The 17,322-nt window shown below is 43.3% G+C and overlaps 1 protein-coding gene across 2 annotated transcripts in view; it reads right to left on the bottom strand.

The window, feature by feature from the left end:
• VDR (vitamin D receptor) overlaps nucleotides 1-17,322 on the bottom strand; it is a 315,543-nt gene that overhangs the window by 50,373 nt on the left and 247,848 nt on the right. For both annotated transcript variants that reach the window (XM_073613663.1, XM_073613662.1), the window contains one exon: nucleotides 5,339-5,523. In XM_073613663.1, coding sequence (XP_073469764.1) covers nucleotides 5,339-5,523 — 185 coding nt within the window. The remainder of the gene's footprint in view (nucleotides 1-5,338; nucleotides 5,524-17,322) is intronic.

The following is a 17,322-nucleotide window of genomic DNA, read 5'->3' on the forward strand; positions in this document are numbered from 1 at the left end:
GTTCCCAAAAACGCAGTGTTAGTGGGATCAGCCCAGATACCTGCTAGCACCTGCGTTTTGCCCCTCCACCCAGCCCAGCCCACCCAAGTGCAGTATCGATCGATCACTTACAAAACACTAAACGCATAACTGTGGCATTCGCAGAGTCAGGCCTGATCCCTGTGATCGCTAACAGTTTTTTTGGTAGCATTTTGGTGAACTGGCAAGCACCAGCCCCAAGCAGCGTCAGGTTAGCGCCAGTACCGCTAACACCCACACACGCACCGTACACCTCCCTTAGTGGTATAGTATCTGAACGGATCAATATCTGATCCGATCAGATCTATACTAGCGTCCCCAGTAGTTTAGGGTTCCCAAAAACGCAGTGTTAGCGGGATCAGCCCAGATACCTGCTAGCACCTGCGTTTTGCCCCTCCGCCCGGCCCAGCCCACCCAAGTGCAGAATCGATCGATCACTGTCACTTACAAAACACTAAACGCATAACTGCAGTGTTCGCAGAGTCAGGCCTGATCACTGCGATCGCTAACAGTTTTTTTGGTAGCGTTTTGGTGAACTGGCAAGCACCAGCGGCCTAGTACACCCCGGTTATAGTCAAACCAGCACTGCAGCAACACTTGGTGATGTGGCGCGTCCCATAAGTGCAGTTCAAGCTGGTGAGGTGGCAAGCACAAGTAGTGTCCCGCTGCCACCAAGAAGAAGACAAACAGGCCCGTCGTGCCCATAATGCCCTTCCTGCTGCATTCGCCAATCCTAATTGGGAACCCATCGCTTCTGCAGCACCCGTACTTCCCCCATTCACATCCCCAACCAAATGCAGTCGGCTGCATGAGAGACATTTTTATGTCCTCCCGAGTACCCTTACCCAACGAACCCCCCCAAAAAAGATGTCGTGTCTGCAGCAAGCGCGGACATAGGCGTGACACCCGCTATTATTGTCCCTCCTGTCCTGACAATCCTGGTCTTTGCATTAGTGAATGTTTTGAACGCTACCATACACTAGTTGAGTATTAGCGTAGGGTACAGCATTGCACAGACTAGGCACACTTTCACAGGGTCTCCCAAGATGCCATCACATTTTGAGAGACCTGAACCTGGAACCGGTTACAGTTATAAAAGTTACAGTTACAAAAAAAAAGTGTAAAAAAAAAAAACACAAAAAAAAAATAAAATAAAAAAAAATAGTTGTTGTTTCATTGTTCTCTCTCTCTCTATTGTTCTGCTCTTTTTTACTGTATTCTATTCTGCAATGTTTTATTGTTATTATGTTTTATCATGTTTTCTTTTCAGGTATGCAATTTTTTATACTTTACCGTTTACTGTGTTTTATTGTTAACCATTTTTTTGTCTTCAGGTACGCCATTCACGACTTTGAGTGGTTATACCAGAATGATGCCTGCAGGTTTAGGTATCATCTTGGTATCATTCTTTTCAGCCAGCGGTCGGCTTTCATGTAAAAGCAATCCTAGTGGCTAATTAGCCTCTAGACTGCTTTTACAAGCAGTGGGAGGGAATGCCCCCCCCCCCACTGTCTTCCGTGTTTTTCTCTGGCTCTCCTGTCTCAACAGGGAACCTGAGAATGCAGCTGGTGATTCAGCCAGCTGACCATAGAGCTGATCAGAGACCAGAGTGGCTCCAAACATCTCTATGGCCTAAGAAACCGGAAGCTACGAGCATTTCATGATTTTGCCGGATGTAAACAGCGCCATTGGGAAATTGGGAAAGCATTTTATCACACCGATCTTGGTGTGGTCAGATGCTTTGAGGGCAGAGGAGAGATCTAGGGTCTAATAGACCCCATTTAAAAAAAAAAAGAGTACCTGTCACTACCTATTGCTATCATAGGGGATATTTACATTCCCTGAGATAACAATAAAAATTATTTAAAAAATAATATGAAAGGAACAGTTTAAAAATAAGATAAAAAAGCAAAAAAAAAAAAAGAAAAAAAAAAAAAAAAGCACCCCTGTCCCCCCTGCTCTCGCGCTAAGGCAAACGCAAGCGTCGGTCTGGCGTCAAATATAAACAGCAATTGCACCATGCATGTGAGGTATCACCACGAAGGTCAGATCGAGGGCAGTAATTTTAGCAGTAGACCTCCTCTGTAAATCTAAAGTGGTAACCTGTAAAGGCTTTTAAACGCTTTTAAAAATGTATTTATATTGCTGCCACTGCACGTTTGTGCGCAATTTTAAAGCATGTCATGTTTGGTAACCATGTACTCGGCCTAAGATCATCTTTTTTATTTCATCAAACATTTGGGCAATATAGTGTGTTTTAGTGCATTAAAATTTTAAAAAGTGTGTTTTTTTCCCCAAAAAATGCGTTTGAAAAATCGCTGAGCAAATACTGTGTGAAAAAAAAAAAAAATGAAACACCCACCATTTTAATCTGTAGGGCATTTGCTTTAAAAAAATATATAATGTTTGGGGGTTCAAAGTAATTTTCTTGCAAAAAAAAATAATTTTTTCATGTAAACAAAAAGTGTCAGAAAGGGCTTTGTCTTCAAGTGGTTAGAAGAGTGGGTGATGTGTGACATAAGCTTCTAAATGTTGTGCATAAAATGCCAGGACAGTTCAAACCCCCCAAATGACCTCATTTTGGAAAGTAGACACCCCAAGCTATTTGCTGAGAGGCATGTCGAGTCTTTGGAATATTTTATATTGTGACACAAGTTGCGGGAAAAAGACAATCTTTTTTTTTTTTTTTGCACAAAGTTGTCACTAAATGATATATTGCTTAAACATGCCATGGGAATATGTGAAATTACACCCCAAAATACATTCTGTTGCTTCTCCTGAGTACGGGGATACCACATGTGTGAGACTTTTTGGGAGCCTAGCCGCATACGGGACCCCGAAAACCAAGCACCTCCTTCAGGCTTTCTAAGGGCGTAAATTTTTGATTTCACTCTTCACTGCCTATCACAGTTTCGGAGGCCATGAAATGCCCAGGTGGCATAAAACCCCCCCAAATGACCCTATTTTGGAAAGTAGACACCCCAAGCTATTTGCTGAGAGGTATAGTGAGTATTTTGCAGACCTCACTTTTTGTCACAAAGTTTTAAAAATTGAAAAAAGAAAAAAAAAATGTTTTTTCTTATCTTTCTTCATTTTCAAAAACAAATGAGAGCTGCAAAATACTCACCATGCCTCTCAGCAAATAGCTTGGGGTGTCTACTTTCCAAAATGGGGTCATTTGGGGGGGGGGGGGGGGTTGTGCCAACTGGGCATTTTATGGCCTTCAAAACTGTGATCGGTAGTGAAAAGTGACATCAAAAATTTACGCCCTTAGAAATCCTGAAGGCAGTGATTGGTTTTTGGGGCCCCGTATGCGGCTAGGCTCCCAAAAAGTCTCACACATGTGGTATCCCCGTACTCAGGAGAAGCAGCTGAATGTATTTTGGGGTGCAATTCCACATATGCCCATGGCCTGTGTGAGCAATATATCATTTAGTGACAACTTTTTGTAAATTTTTTTCTTGTTGTTGTCATTATTCAATCACTTGGGACAAAAAAAAAATAATATTCAATGGGCTCAACATGCCTCTCAGCAATTTCCTTGGGGTGTCTACTTTCCAAAATGGGGTCATTTGGGGGGGTTTTGTACTGCCCTGCCATTTTAGCACCTCAAGAAATGACATAGGCAGTCATAAACTAAAAGCTGTGTAAATTCCACAAAATGTACCCTAGTTTTTTTACCAAAGACATGTGGCCGAATACATTTTGGCCTAAATGTATGACTAAAATTGAGTTTATTTGATTTTTTTTAAAACAAAAAGTAGAAAATATCATTTTTTTTTCAAAATTTTCGGTCTTTTTCCGTTTATAGTGCAAAAAATAAAAACCGCAGAGGTGATCAAATACCATCAAAAGAAAGCTCTATTTGTGGGAAGAAAAGGACGCAAATTTTGTTTGGGTACAGCATTGCATGACCGCGCAATTAGCAGTTAAAGCGACGCAGTGCCAAATTGTAAAAAGTGCTCTGGTCAGGAAGGGTGTAAATCCTTCTGGGGCTGAAGTGGTTAAGCAATCTAGCATGATGTCATGACAGGGGACAGACACATGAACAGTCAGCTAGGCAGTGTAAAGCAATGAGGGGATCCGGTTTCTCAAAGCCAATACCATGGAATACCTGACAAAATTGATCACAATAGAAAGTGTGTGTGTGTGTAAACAAAGGCTTCATGTTCTGCCGACTCTCACATTGGAGGTGAAGCAAAAAAAAAAAAACATATGACCATCAATTTCAACCAATACAAAAAGAAATATATATGTAAATTAACAAACCTGCATCCACAGAACCTTGCTGTAAACCCACAACTGATCCAGAGGAAGGCAAAAATTGTTTTTAAAAAGTGTTTCAATTTGCTCCAACAGGGAAAAAAAAAACCCTTCCTGATCTCTTTACTCACTTCCCGCCCGCTGGCCATCATATGACGTCCTTGACTTTGTGCAGTGATATCTGAATTATGCCCGCAGTTACAGACATCATTCAGATATCTTTTTTTCAGCCAGCGATTCCCTACACCATTCAGCTGCTTGATCGTTCTTACTGGTGGAGAGAGGGGACCCTCCCCCCTCCCGCTGCCCTCTGGTGCTTCTCTGGGCTCGCTGCTGCCATCGGTAAACCGGAGAAGGGATCCGCCGGCCCCAGATGCTGACCATAGAGATATCCGGTGAACCAGATGGTCCCCAGAGTCTCTATAATCGTTCAAAAGCGGGGCGTGATATTATGACGTCACACCCGGCCTCTGCATTCGAAAAAATGGCGCTGCCTTGGCTGGGAAGCTGAGATCATTTTCTTTTTTTTTAATTTCAGGCTTCCCAGCCTAGAGGTGAGATGCAGGGATTTATTGACCCCATATCTCACTGTAAAGAGGACCTGTCATGCTTATTCCTATTACAAGGGATGTTTACATTCCTTGTAATAAGAATAAAAGTGATAAAAAAAATAAAAAATAAAGTGTCAAACTAGAAAAATAGAAGTAAAATTAACAATAAAAAAAAAAAATTAAAGTGCTCCTGTCCCGTGTGCTCGCACGCAGAAGCGAACGCATACATATGTAAACGGTGTTCAAATCACACATGTGAGGTATCGCCGCCAACGTTAGAGTGAGAGCAATAGTTCTAGCTCTCCTCTATAACTCAAAACATGTAACCATAAACATTTTTAAAGCGTCGCCTATGGGGATTTTTAACCACTTGCCGACCGGCTCACGCCGATATATGTCGGCATAACGGCACGGGTGCGCAAAACTACGTACCCGTACGTCACTCTGTCATCTGCGGACATTTTGCCTTTAGTTATTCTTTAAGATAAATTAAAAAAAGAAATTACCCTGAACTGGGTGAAGTCTGAGTATGTTGTATCAAAGGTCTTCCTATGAGCTTCCAAGAGTATATCAATAATTTTTTGTTGTTCTTCAGATATTTTGGGTCTTTGTGACTCTCGCTGTGCTTCCTCTTCCTTACGTTTCAATATCATCTCCCTCTTTCTCTGGACCTCTTCGTCTGTGAGGATAACTGCATGAAAAAAAAGGTCTTGTGTGAATTTTGTGGTCAAAAAAACAAACTTGGTTTGTGAGCATACCAAACCATCCTAGAATAAGCTTGTGAAATAACTAGCAATCAAATAACAGATCCTTGAAAATGTTAAGCCTAAAAAAAAAAAAATAAAAAAAACAACTCTGGCCTGAACAAAAACTTTTCTATAGAATAGGCAGTCATAGAAGTACACTAGTCTAGAAGGATACCAATACAGCTCCAAATGTTTTACAGTGGAGCAGAGACAGACAACAATGTTTTTTTGTTTTGTTTTGTTTTTAAATCTACGTTTGAGGAAAGTCTAAGACCCCATTCACACAGGGGCGAGGCGACCTGCAAACGACTGCCCGGGCGACTTGCAAAACGACTTCTGTATAGAAGTCTATGCAAGTCGCCCCAAGTCGCCCCCGAAGTCATACAGGAACCTTTTTCTAAGTCGGAGCGACTTGCGTCGCTCCCCTTAGAGCGGTTCCATAGAACAGAACGGGAGGCGACTTGTCAGGCGACTAGGTCGCCTGACAAGTCGTCCCTGTGTGAATGGGCTCTCAGAGTTGCATGATAAATGCATATTTAACATTATGAAACTGTATCAACACACAGAATAAATTAAAATGACTAAAATGTACTGAACCCATATCAGCAAGGTCATGTACCTTACACCAATGCTGATAGAACAACTAGGTATACAGCTACTTCAGACTTAAGACTAGGGCTACATACATGTTATTAATTGACTCAAGCATTCTTTTTATTTACAACCTCTACTACAGTTTACACACCAACTCTGCCACTGCTGACCAACTGAAAAATAAATGCCTACATATATTTTATGAATATGAATCCCCAACCCAGTGTGAGACCAACAATTGGTGTGAAGTGTCTTGGGCAGTAAGAAGATAAGAGTTTGTATGAATGGTTAGCGTGAAAGCAGGATTATCCATGTCTGGGGTGAGGTGTACCAGACAGTAAGAAATGAGAGGTGTTTTTAACGACTAGCCACACATATTAAGTGTAATATGAACAAACTGAATCATTCCATAATGCAGTGTATATCAATGCCTTATTTGCTTTACAAAAACATTTATTTTTTTATGCAATACAATTCCATTACCTTTCTAACGTCTGACTGTATTTGTATCAAAGTAACAAGAAATAATCAACAGTGTCAAACATCATGCCATCAGGCCAAGTGATCTGATACATCTTCTGGTTAATTTACTAAAGGCAAATACACTGTGCAGTCTGCAAAGTAATTATCCCCAGAGTTTATTGAATGTGGTGGAACTCTGCTGATTTCCATCATCCAATCATGTGCAAGCAACAGTGTTTTTTTTCTTTCTTGCACCTGATTGGATATTCTTTACAAAGTGAAGCTTGAAACCATTCACTAAGCTCTGGGTAAAATTCCCCAGCAAAGTGCAACTGCACTTGCCTTTTGTAAATTAACCCCATCTTGCATGTTAAGTTTAAATCAAGTGCAGGTGCTTGGACCAGACCAGCTGTCTGATGAAAGGGGAGTAGATCACTGGGAGGCACTGTGTGACGTTGTTTGAATAGGCAGGGAGCCTATATAGCCCATGCTGAGAAACTCTAAAGCCAGGAGGCTGAAAATCATATTTTGTGTTTGCGAGAACAGCAAAGATCAGGGTGTACTGAGTCAACAGGGTATCCATTGCTTTTAGTAGAAGATCCCTTATCTGGTGCCAAACCTGGGAGGTTCACATTCAGCATCCCCATCTGTGACACAGCCTTTGGAACACCTTCCCTTGGGTCTAGATGTTGCTGACTGAAATGTCTGCATGCCGATCGTCCACACCTGGGATGTACATAGCAGACAAGACTGAAACTTGAAGTTCTGCTTACAGCAGGATCCACTGTACGTGTCTTGCTGCAGCAGGATTAATATATGCCAGTGCAATGCCACTGTCTATCTGCATCCAGATCAGTTGCTCTTCTAGCAGAATGCTCCAGTGTTGCAAAGCCAGCCAAATGACTGTACTTTAGTCAGTCAATCGGTAGATGAGACTCCTCTGATTACCAAGTCCCCTATACCGCCCAGGACTCCTCTCTAACCCAAAAGGCTGTCATTTATTATAAGGATCTTCCAAAAGATGTGAAGGAAGGACTTTCTCAGTGCCCTTGATCTGTCCAAGACCTGGACTGTCTTGTCCCACAATAACAGGATGTTGGGTTAGAGGTCTGGAGTCAAAATGGGCAGTGCAAACTAACTTGTAGGTGATTACTATGAGAACCCAGCCAGGGTTTGGCAAAGCCAAATTTTAACAAAATTATCTTTTAATGAGTATAAGGCTAAAACACACTGGGGAGTAACAAACATCTTGTCAGAGTGTTTCCAGTCTCCAAAAAGGAACACTTAGAACAGCAGGTGCAATAGGAAAGTCTCTGTGGCCTTATAAGCTCTAAAGGGCTAAAAACCGGGAATAGAACTAGTACAAGCAGCAGGCTGATTCTCTAGTTTCAGTGTGCACCACATCAATAAGAAATGAAATGATCTCTTTTTTTATACAAAATTCTATACATACTGTACAGTGCATCCTGAAAGTATTCACACTGCTTCACTTTTTCCATATTTTGGTATGTTACAGCCTTCTTCCAAAATGGATTAAATTAATTATTTTCCTCAAAATTCTACAAACAATACTCCATAATGAGAACATAAAAGAAAATTTTTTCAAAATCAAAATTCTTCTGACGTTAATTGTACAGTACAAGACACAGACTGGACATTCATAGTCTCTGGGATGTTCCAAAATAATGAGTAAGAAGGGTGGGCAACAAAGCAAGCAGTACTGTTCCAACAAGCCCAACAATAATAAGGGTAAACAGACCCAAGTAAGAGTGCTTTTGCAAGAACCTTGTGGCTGAAAGCTGCATCCGCATAAGCATGGATGCCCACCTGGTAGAACCTGGAAAAGGTATAAACTGAAGACCAGGTGGTAGTCTTGCAAATCTGGGCAACATACGCTTGGTGTTAGAATGCCCAATTGATATGCACTGATGTGGTCGAGTGAGCATACAAGTGCTGAAGGTGTCTTAGGCCCCTTTCACACTGGGGCGGTTTGCAGGCGTTATTGCGCTAAAAATACCGCCTGCAAACCTCCCCAAAACAGCCTCCGCTGTTTGTTCAGTGTGAAAGCCCGAGGGCTTTCACACTGAAGTGGTGCGCTGGCAGGAGAAGAAAAAATCTCCTGTCAGCCGCACCTTTGGAGCGGTGAAGGAGCGGTGTATTCACCGCTCCTGCCCATTGAAATCACTGGGACAGCGCGGCAATACCGCGGCAATACCGCGGCTATAGCCACGCTATACGAGTGGTTTTAACCCTTTTTCGGCCGCCAGCGGGGGGTTAAAACCGCACCGCTAGCGGCCGAATACTGCGGTAAAACAGCGCTAAAAATAGCGCTGTTTTACCGCCGATGCCCCCTACCGCCCCAGTGTGAAAGGGGCCTTATTATTTAGAGCAGGGGTCTCAAACTCAAATTACCTGAGGGCCACAAGACAAGTTTTCATATCCCATGGGGGCCGCATGCAAACTTTCAAACTTCAAAAACAGCACTGGTGTCAGGGGACGCATTATTAACCCCCAGCACTGGTGTCAGCAGACGCACTATTAACCCCCAGCACTGGTGTCAGCAGACGCACTATTAACCCCCAGCACTGGTGTCAGCAGACGCAATATTAACCCCCAGAATTGGTGTCAGAAGACGCACTATTAACCCCCAGCATTGGTGTCAGCAGACGCACTATTAACCCCCACCATTGGTGTCAGCAGATGCACTATTAACCCCCAGCACTGGTGCCAGTGGACGCACTATTAACCCCCAGCACTGGTGTCAGCGGACGCACTATTAATACCCAGCACTGGTGTCAGCGGACGCACTATTAATACCCAGCACTGGTGTCAGCGGACGCACTATTAACCCCCAGCACTGGTGTCAGCGGACGCACTATTAACCCCCAGCACTGGTGTCAGGGGACGCACTATTAACCCCCAGCACTGGTGTCAGCGGACGCACTATTAACTCCCCCCCTCACACTTCACAAATCCCCCCCAACCCTACACAAATACCCCCCCAACACTTCACAAATACCCCCTGTTCATAAATTTTATCCCAGTCACCCCACTAAGGACTTTGCTCAGCCTCAGTGTGATGGCGCACTTACCTCTCCTCCTGGCAGTCAGCTGGTGGCCTGATCTTCTGCCTCCCGAGTCCTCTCCTTCTGTCAAGTCCTGGCTCAACACACACCTAGTGAGCCCATTGAAATCACTGGGACAGCGCGGCTATACCGCGGCAATACCGCGGCTATAGCCACGCTATACGAGTGGTTTTAACCCTTTTTCGGCCGCCAGCAGGGGGTTAAAACCGCACCGCTAGCGGCCGAATACTGCGGTAAAACAGCGCTAAAAATAGCGCTGTTTTACCGCCGATGCCCCCTACCGCCCCAGTGTGAAAGGGGCCTTATTATTTAGAGCAGGGGTCTCAAACTCAAATTACCTGAGGGCCACAAGACAAGTTTTCATATCCCATGGGGGCCGCATGCAAACTTTCAAACTTCAAAAACAGCACTGGTGTCAGGGGACACATTATTAACCCCCAGCACTGGTGTCAGCAGACGCACTATTAACCCCCAGCACTGGTGTCAGTAGACGCAATATTAACCCCCAGAATTGGTGTCAGAAGACGCACTATTAACCCCCAGCATTGGTGTCAGCAGACGCACTATTAACCCCCACCATTGGTGTCAGCAGATGCACTATTAACCCCCAGCACTGGTGCCAGTGGACGCACTATTAACCCCCAGCACTGGTGTCAGCGGACGCACTATTAATACCCAGCACTGGTGTCAGCGGACGCACTATTAATACCCAGCACTGGTGTCAGCGGACGCACTATTAACCCCCAGCACTGGTGTCAGCGGACGCACTATTAACCCCCAGCACTGGTGTCAGGGGACGCACTATTAACCCCCAGCACTGGTGTCAGCGGACGCACTATTAACTCCCCCCCTCACACTTCACAAATCCCCCCCAACCCTACACAAATACCCCCCCAACACTTCACAAAAACCCCCTGTTCATAAATTTTATCCCAGTCACCCCACTAAGGACTTTGCTCAGCCTCAGTGTGATGGCGCACTTACCTCTCCTCCTGGCAGTCAGCTGGTGGCCTGATCTTCTGCCTCCCGAGTCCTCTCCTTCTGTCAAGTCCTGGCTCAACACACACCTAGTGACAGGGCACCCCAAGATGGCCATGATCTCCCACCCTGAGGTGGCAGTAGGACCCTGGATCCGGGCACAGCCTCCGAGGGAACACAGCTCTTAGCGATCATCAGAGCCTAGGTGGGCGGCGTAATGGGCGGATCCTCTCTCTGCTATCCTGTGCTGTGTCTGTTTCTTTTGCTGTGCGCACTGGGCTGCAGCAGCATGCAAGGGAGAGGACACAGGAGAGAGAGAGAGAGAGAGAGAGAGAGAGAGAGAGAGAGAGAGAAAGCTCCCAGCCGCTGCACAGTGCACCCTGCGCACCCGCACAGGATTGGCCCTGCCATTTGGATTGGGCCATTTGTAACCGGTCCACGGGACAATACTTTGAGACTCCTGCTTTAGAGTGTAAACTTAGCTCTTGAAAGGAGTTGTCTTATCCACCTGCCAATAGTCAATTTTGAAACAGAATGTCCTTTGCGAGGCCCTGATGAGAAGACTGAGAAAACTGATAGCTCTGACAATGTCCAAACAACAATCTCTTTGGGGTGCTTATGAGAAGGGCACAAAGAAGGAAGGACTATGTCTTTAATTGGGTAGAAGTTAGAGCTGCACGATTCTGGCTAAAATGAGAATCACGATTTTTTTGCTTATTAGATAGATCACGATTTTCTCACTATTCTCGCGGCGTAACATCATCTTTCACATTAAAACAAAACAAACAAAAAAACGGCTAACTTTACTGTTTCATTTTTTTATTCATTGAAGTGTATTTTTTCCCAAAAAATTGCATTTGAAAGACTGCTGGGCAAATACAGTGTGACATAAAATATTGCAGCAATTGCCATTTTACTCCCTAGGGTCTCTGCTAAAATATATATGTATGGGGGTTCCAAGTAATTTTCTAAAAAAAAAAATACTGATTTTAACTTAAGAAAGAAGTGTCAGAAAAAGATTTAGACTTTAAATGGTTAAACTTCCTGCATTTTACAGGTTGTTGAAAACTTGGCAGACTGCCTTATTTATTTACACAGAAGTTCTTTCCCTTTGATCTAAGAAGGAAGCTTAGTTAAAATGTATCAAGTTAAAGACTTGGCAGAATGCCCGGATGCTTTCTTTTGACAGCTGAGTGAGCAGATAGTCTCTCCACTTGTTATATGAAAGAATCGGCAACCTCTGCAGGAGAGATCGTCAGGGGAGGTGAATCAAGATCACGATTTTTTAACGATTAATTGTGCAGCTCTAGTAGAAGTTCGATTCCACCTTAGACAAAGTAGTCTAGGATGTAAGACTTTTTCTCTGTAAAAGATCAGAAATAACTCAGACAGACATGATAGCCACTAAGAAGGCCACTTTGCATGAAAGATCATTCCCTGATGGGTCCAAATGGTGGCTTCAGCATGGCAGAGAGAATGAAATTAAGATCCCAATGAAGCAAAGGGTGATGCAAGGATGGTTTAATCCAAAGAAATACCTTGAATAAAAGTTTTTTTCAAGGCAAAATTAAGCCAGAGGGTTTTGGAACAAAATGGACAAAGCCTGTCCCTTAAGGCCAAAGTCTGGTTTTGTAAGAAGGCCAGAATGTGAGCCACAGAAAAATCATTGTGTTCACACCAGCCAAAGAAGGTGTTCCAGTTACGATACTATATTTTTCTATCATAGACCCAGAGCCTCTTCTGGCTTTGAGCAATGTGGCAATGACAGAATCAAAGACAACCCTGTCTTTCAAGACATAAGTTTCAACACCCATGCCATTAAAGCCAGTGACTGAGAAGCAGGCTAGAACAGGGGGCCCTGAGATAAAAGGTCTGGCCTTTTTGGAAGAGGCCAGATAACGTCCCCTAGATGTTTAACCACTTCAGCCCTGGATTAGCCCCCTTCCCGACCAAGCCATTTTTTGTGATACGGCACTGTGTTGCTTTAACTGACAATTGCACGGTTGTGCGACGCTGTACCCAAACAAAATTGGCAACCTTTTTTCCCACAAATAGAGCTTTCTTTTGTGTTGCTTGATCACCCCTGCGGTTATAATTTTTTCCACTATAAACAAAAATAAGAGCGACAATTTTGAAAAAAGAACAATAGTTGCACATTTTTAGCGGGATTGTGACATTGCGGCAGACAGATCGGACACTTTTGACACTTTTTTGGGACCATTGACATTTATACAGCGATCAGGGCTAAAAATAGCCACTGATTACTGTATAAATGTCACTGGCAGGGAAGGGGTAATACCAGGTGGCGATCAAGGGGTTTAGTGTGTCCTAGGGAGGGATTTCTAACTGTGGGGGGATGGGACTGACTGGGAGTAGAGAGAGATTGCAGTTCCTGATTACTAGGAACAGCAGAAATCTCTCTACATCCGTGACAGAGCAGGGACCTGTCTGTTCACATTGACAGATCCTCGTTCTGTCTCTGTGAGGAGTGATAGCACGCCCCCTAGAGCTCTTAAAGCGGCTGATGTACAAATAACGGCAGCTGGTTGGCAAGCAGTTAAGTATGTCTGTATACTGGGTACTCCGGGACCAGTGTGATGCAATGAGAATCGCCTGTTTCTTCTCTTGCTCTATTTTGGGCAGCAGTTTAGGCAGAATTTGCACTGGAGGAAAGGCATACAGTCATGGCCATAAATACTGGCACCTCTGCATTTCTGTCAGTTAATGCACCACTTCGCACACATAACTGTTGCAATTACAAATGTTTAGGTATTCTCGTGTTTATTTCTTTTGTTAATATTGGTATGACACAAAAAAGTGGAGAGACAAAAAGCCAAATCTGACACATTCCACACAAAACTCCAAAAATGGACAGGACAAAATTATTGACACCTTCTCAAAATGGCAAGAATTGCATTCCAAGTTTGTGATGCTCCTGTAATTTGTAATTAAACTCACCTGTAACAATTAACAGGTGCCGACAATATAGAAATCACACCGGCAACCAGTTAAAATGGTGACAAATTTAAACCTCTCTGTTGTGTCTCTGTGTGCCAGATTGAGGATTTGAGAACAAAAATTGTGGAAAAGCACGGACAATCTCAAGGGTACAAGTCCATCTCCAGAAATCTTAATGTTCCTGTGTCCAACATTGTCAAGAAGTTTACATCTCATAGCACTGTAGCTAATCTCCCTGGATGTGGATGAAAGAGAAAAATTGATCAAATATTGCAACAAAGGATTGTTTGAATGATGGATAAAGAACCTCGATCAACCTCCAGACAAATTCAAGTTGACCTTCAGGCACAGGGTACAACTGTGTCAGCTTGCACTATACACCGCAATCTGAATAAAAAGGGACGCTATGGTAAGAGACCCAGGAGGACCCCACTGCTGCATAGAAAAGCCAAATTGGAGTTTGCCAAAACTTACCTGAGGAAGTCACAATCCTTTTGGGAGAATGTGTTGTGAACAGACGAAACAAAATTACAGCTTTTGGGTAAAGCACATCATTCTACTGTTTTCAAAAAAGAAACAAGGCCTGGTGGAGGTTCACTGATGTTTTGGGGTTGCTTTGCTGTCTCAGGCACTGGCTGTCTTGACCATGTGAATGGCAATATGAAATATGAAGACTACCAAAGAATTCTGGAGTGCAATGTTGGGCCCAGTGTCAAAAAGTTGGGTCTCCCGCAGAGGTCATGGCTCTTACAGCAGGACAATGACCCAAAGCACATGTCAAAAAGCACCCAAAATTGGTTTAAGACAAAGCGCTGGAGTACTGAACTGGCCAGCAATGATTCCAGATCTAAATCCCATAGAGCACGTGAAGAGATCTCAAAAAAGCAGCTGGGAAAAGGAACCCTTCCAATCTGAGAGACCTGGAGCAGTTGGCGAAAAATGAGGGGTCCAAAATTGCAGTAGAGACGTGTAAGAAACTCATATATGGTTACAGGAAGCGATTGATTGCAGTTATTTTTTGCAAGTGGTGTTCTGCCAAATATTACATTTAGGGTGCCAATAATTTTGTCCAGTCCCATTATAAAGTTTTGCATGGAATTTGTCAGATTTGGCTTTTTGTTTCTTCACGTTTTTGTGTCATTCCAATTACAAACAAAATAGACATGAGAATGCCTAAACATTTGTAATTGTATCCATTTTCTGGGCAAAGTGGTGCATTATCAGACAGAAATGCAGAGGTACCAATATGTTTGGCCATGTATGTGCTAGAGGATCCTTGGTCCTGGCTACAAAAAGGTGTAACTTGTTGTACCTAGAGGCCAAGAGTTCCGACGTTGCTTTTTCTGACATAGGAGACATTCCCCTTGGTCCACCCAGTGATGATTGCTGAGGTAATCTGCCTTCCAATAGTCTACTCCTGGGATGTGAACAGCAGAGAGGGCTGGTCAGGGTTTCTCTGCCCATGAGATGATCAGACTTGCTTCCATTAAGGCTGCTTAAATCCTTGTACCCCCTGGTGGTTGATTTGGGCCAGAGCCATGGTAATGTTCAATTGTACCTTAAAGCGGGGTTCCACTCAAATTTTTAACTTAATCTTACCCCCTTCAGTTAATTGCATAGATGTTTAAATGCCGCACGAAAAATTTTTTTATCGCTGTAATTACCTTTATATTGCACTTTATTGTGGCACTTCCTGTCTCTCCTCCCATGGGAGTAGGCGTGTTCATTGCCTTTCCCCGGCACCGCACTGTCTCCTGGGAGCTTAGTGTCAGGCTTCCCAAGATTCAGTGCGAAAACAATGAACATGCGTGTGAACAAGCTGTGAATGAACAGCATTAACCGCATCCAGGAAATCAATGCTTGTGGGCTTCACATGCCCACAAGCAAGATGGAAACAGCCAGCATCACATTTTTTAAGTTATTCTTCAGTACGAAAACAGACAGAGGCAGAAATATTACACCCAAACTGTGAGTATTATTTTGGGGTTAGCAAAGTGTCTCAATGACCTAAAAAAAAAAAAAAAAAAAGATTGGTCGCTGGACTCCCGCTTTAATCGGGTGACTCTGAAGAAGGGAATCCAGTGATTCAGTGCTGGATTTATCACTCTAAACTCCAGGGTGTTGATGGGGAAGCTTGGTTTCCTTGGGTGACAATATTCCTTGAACTGTAAGGGATTGGGACTCCTCCCCAGCCTGTGAGGTTAGTATCTGCTGTTATCACCCTCCATGGGTGTGGTATAAATTACCTCCAAATAAAGGCTGGACTGGAACTGCACCAAGCTAGGGAGTTCCTTGCTTGGCTGGAGATGGCCATAGGGAGATTGAAAGAAAGAGCGTGCTTGTTCCAGGACAAGAACATGTTATGTTGCAGAGCGTCACTGTTAGCCATGCACTCCCAACAAAGGAAATAAAAGGGTGTGGTGCTGGATGGATTTCTTACCGGGTTTCAATAGAATCCAGTTAACCTGTTCTCCAGAGAAACTGGAATGACCACACCCTGGGACAAGAGATGGTTCAGGCTGGTCTGAAGATCTGACTGTCCTCGAGTTGATTTGCAGTTGCTTTGAGACAAAAAAGTGACGGGGAAAGAGTTTGAGCTCTATTTTGTATCCCTCTGAAACCACTGATTCAACCAACAGGTTTGGAATGTCTCTGACCCAGAGAAAGGCAAACTGTAAGGGATGCCCCCCACTCTTCATTATGGAAGAGAGTTTTGGGGTAGACTTGGTAGGTTTTGTGTTCAAAGTAGAGCTGCACAATTAATCGTTAAAAAATCGTGATCTCGATTCACCTCCACTGACGATCTCTCCTGCAGACGTTGCCGATTCTTTCATATAAACAAGTAGAGAGACTACTATCTGCTCACTCAGCTGTCAAAAGGAAGCATCCAGGCATTCTGCCAAGTCTTTAACTTGAAACATTGTAACTAAGATTCCTTCTTAGATCAAAGGGATAGAACTTCTGTTTAAATAAGGCAGTCTGCCAAGTTTGCAACAACGTGTAAGTGCAGGAAGTTTAACCACTTAAAGTCTAAATCTTTTTCTGACACTTCTTTCTTAAGTTAGAATCAATATTTTTTGCTAGAAAATTACTTGGAACCCCCAAACATTACATATATTTTAGCAGAGACCCTAGGGAATAAAATGGCAATTGCTGCAATATTTTATGTGACACTGTATTTGCCCAGCGGTCTTTCAAATGCAATTTTTTGGGAAAAAACACTTCAATGAATAATAAAAAAAAAAAAAAAAAAAAAAAAAACGAAAACAGTAAAGTTAGCCCATTTTTTTTGTTTTAATGTGAAAGATGGTGTTACGCCACGAGAATAATAAGAGAATCGTGATCTATCTTCTAAGCAAAAAAAATCGTGATTCTCATTTTAGCCAGAATCGTGCAGCTCTAGTTCAAAGTCTTGCGCTGAAGAAGCAGCTGTACGATAGCTTCTATGACTGAAACATGATCTATGAATGGAGGACAGAGGATTGATAGGTCAGCCCTCTCCATTCAAAGATTGTGTTCTAGTCATAAAAGCTGTAGTAGGGCTTCATTGAATGGAAGTCTGGCTCTATTGATTAGAGCTTGTGACAGCTTGTTAGTTGTATTAACCCTTGCTACACAGGAAGATTGTAGCGAATAACAGAAGAAGAATCTCGTCAAGGGATACAT

Source organism: Aquarana catesbeiana, linkage group LG02, assembly GCF_042186555.1.
Source record: "Aquarana catesbeiana isolate 2022-GZ linkage group LG02, ASM4218655v1, whole genome shotgun sequence".
In the NCBI taxonomy this organism is placed as follows: Eukaryota; Metazoa; Chordata; class Amphibia; order Anura; family Ranidae; genus Aquarana; species Aquarana catesbeiana.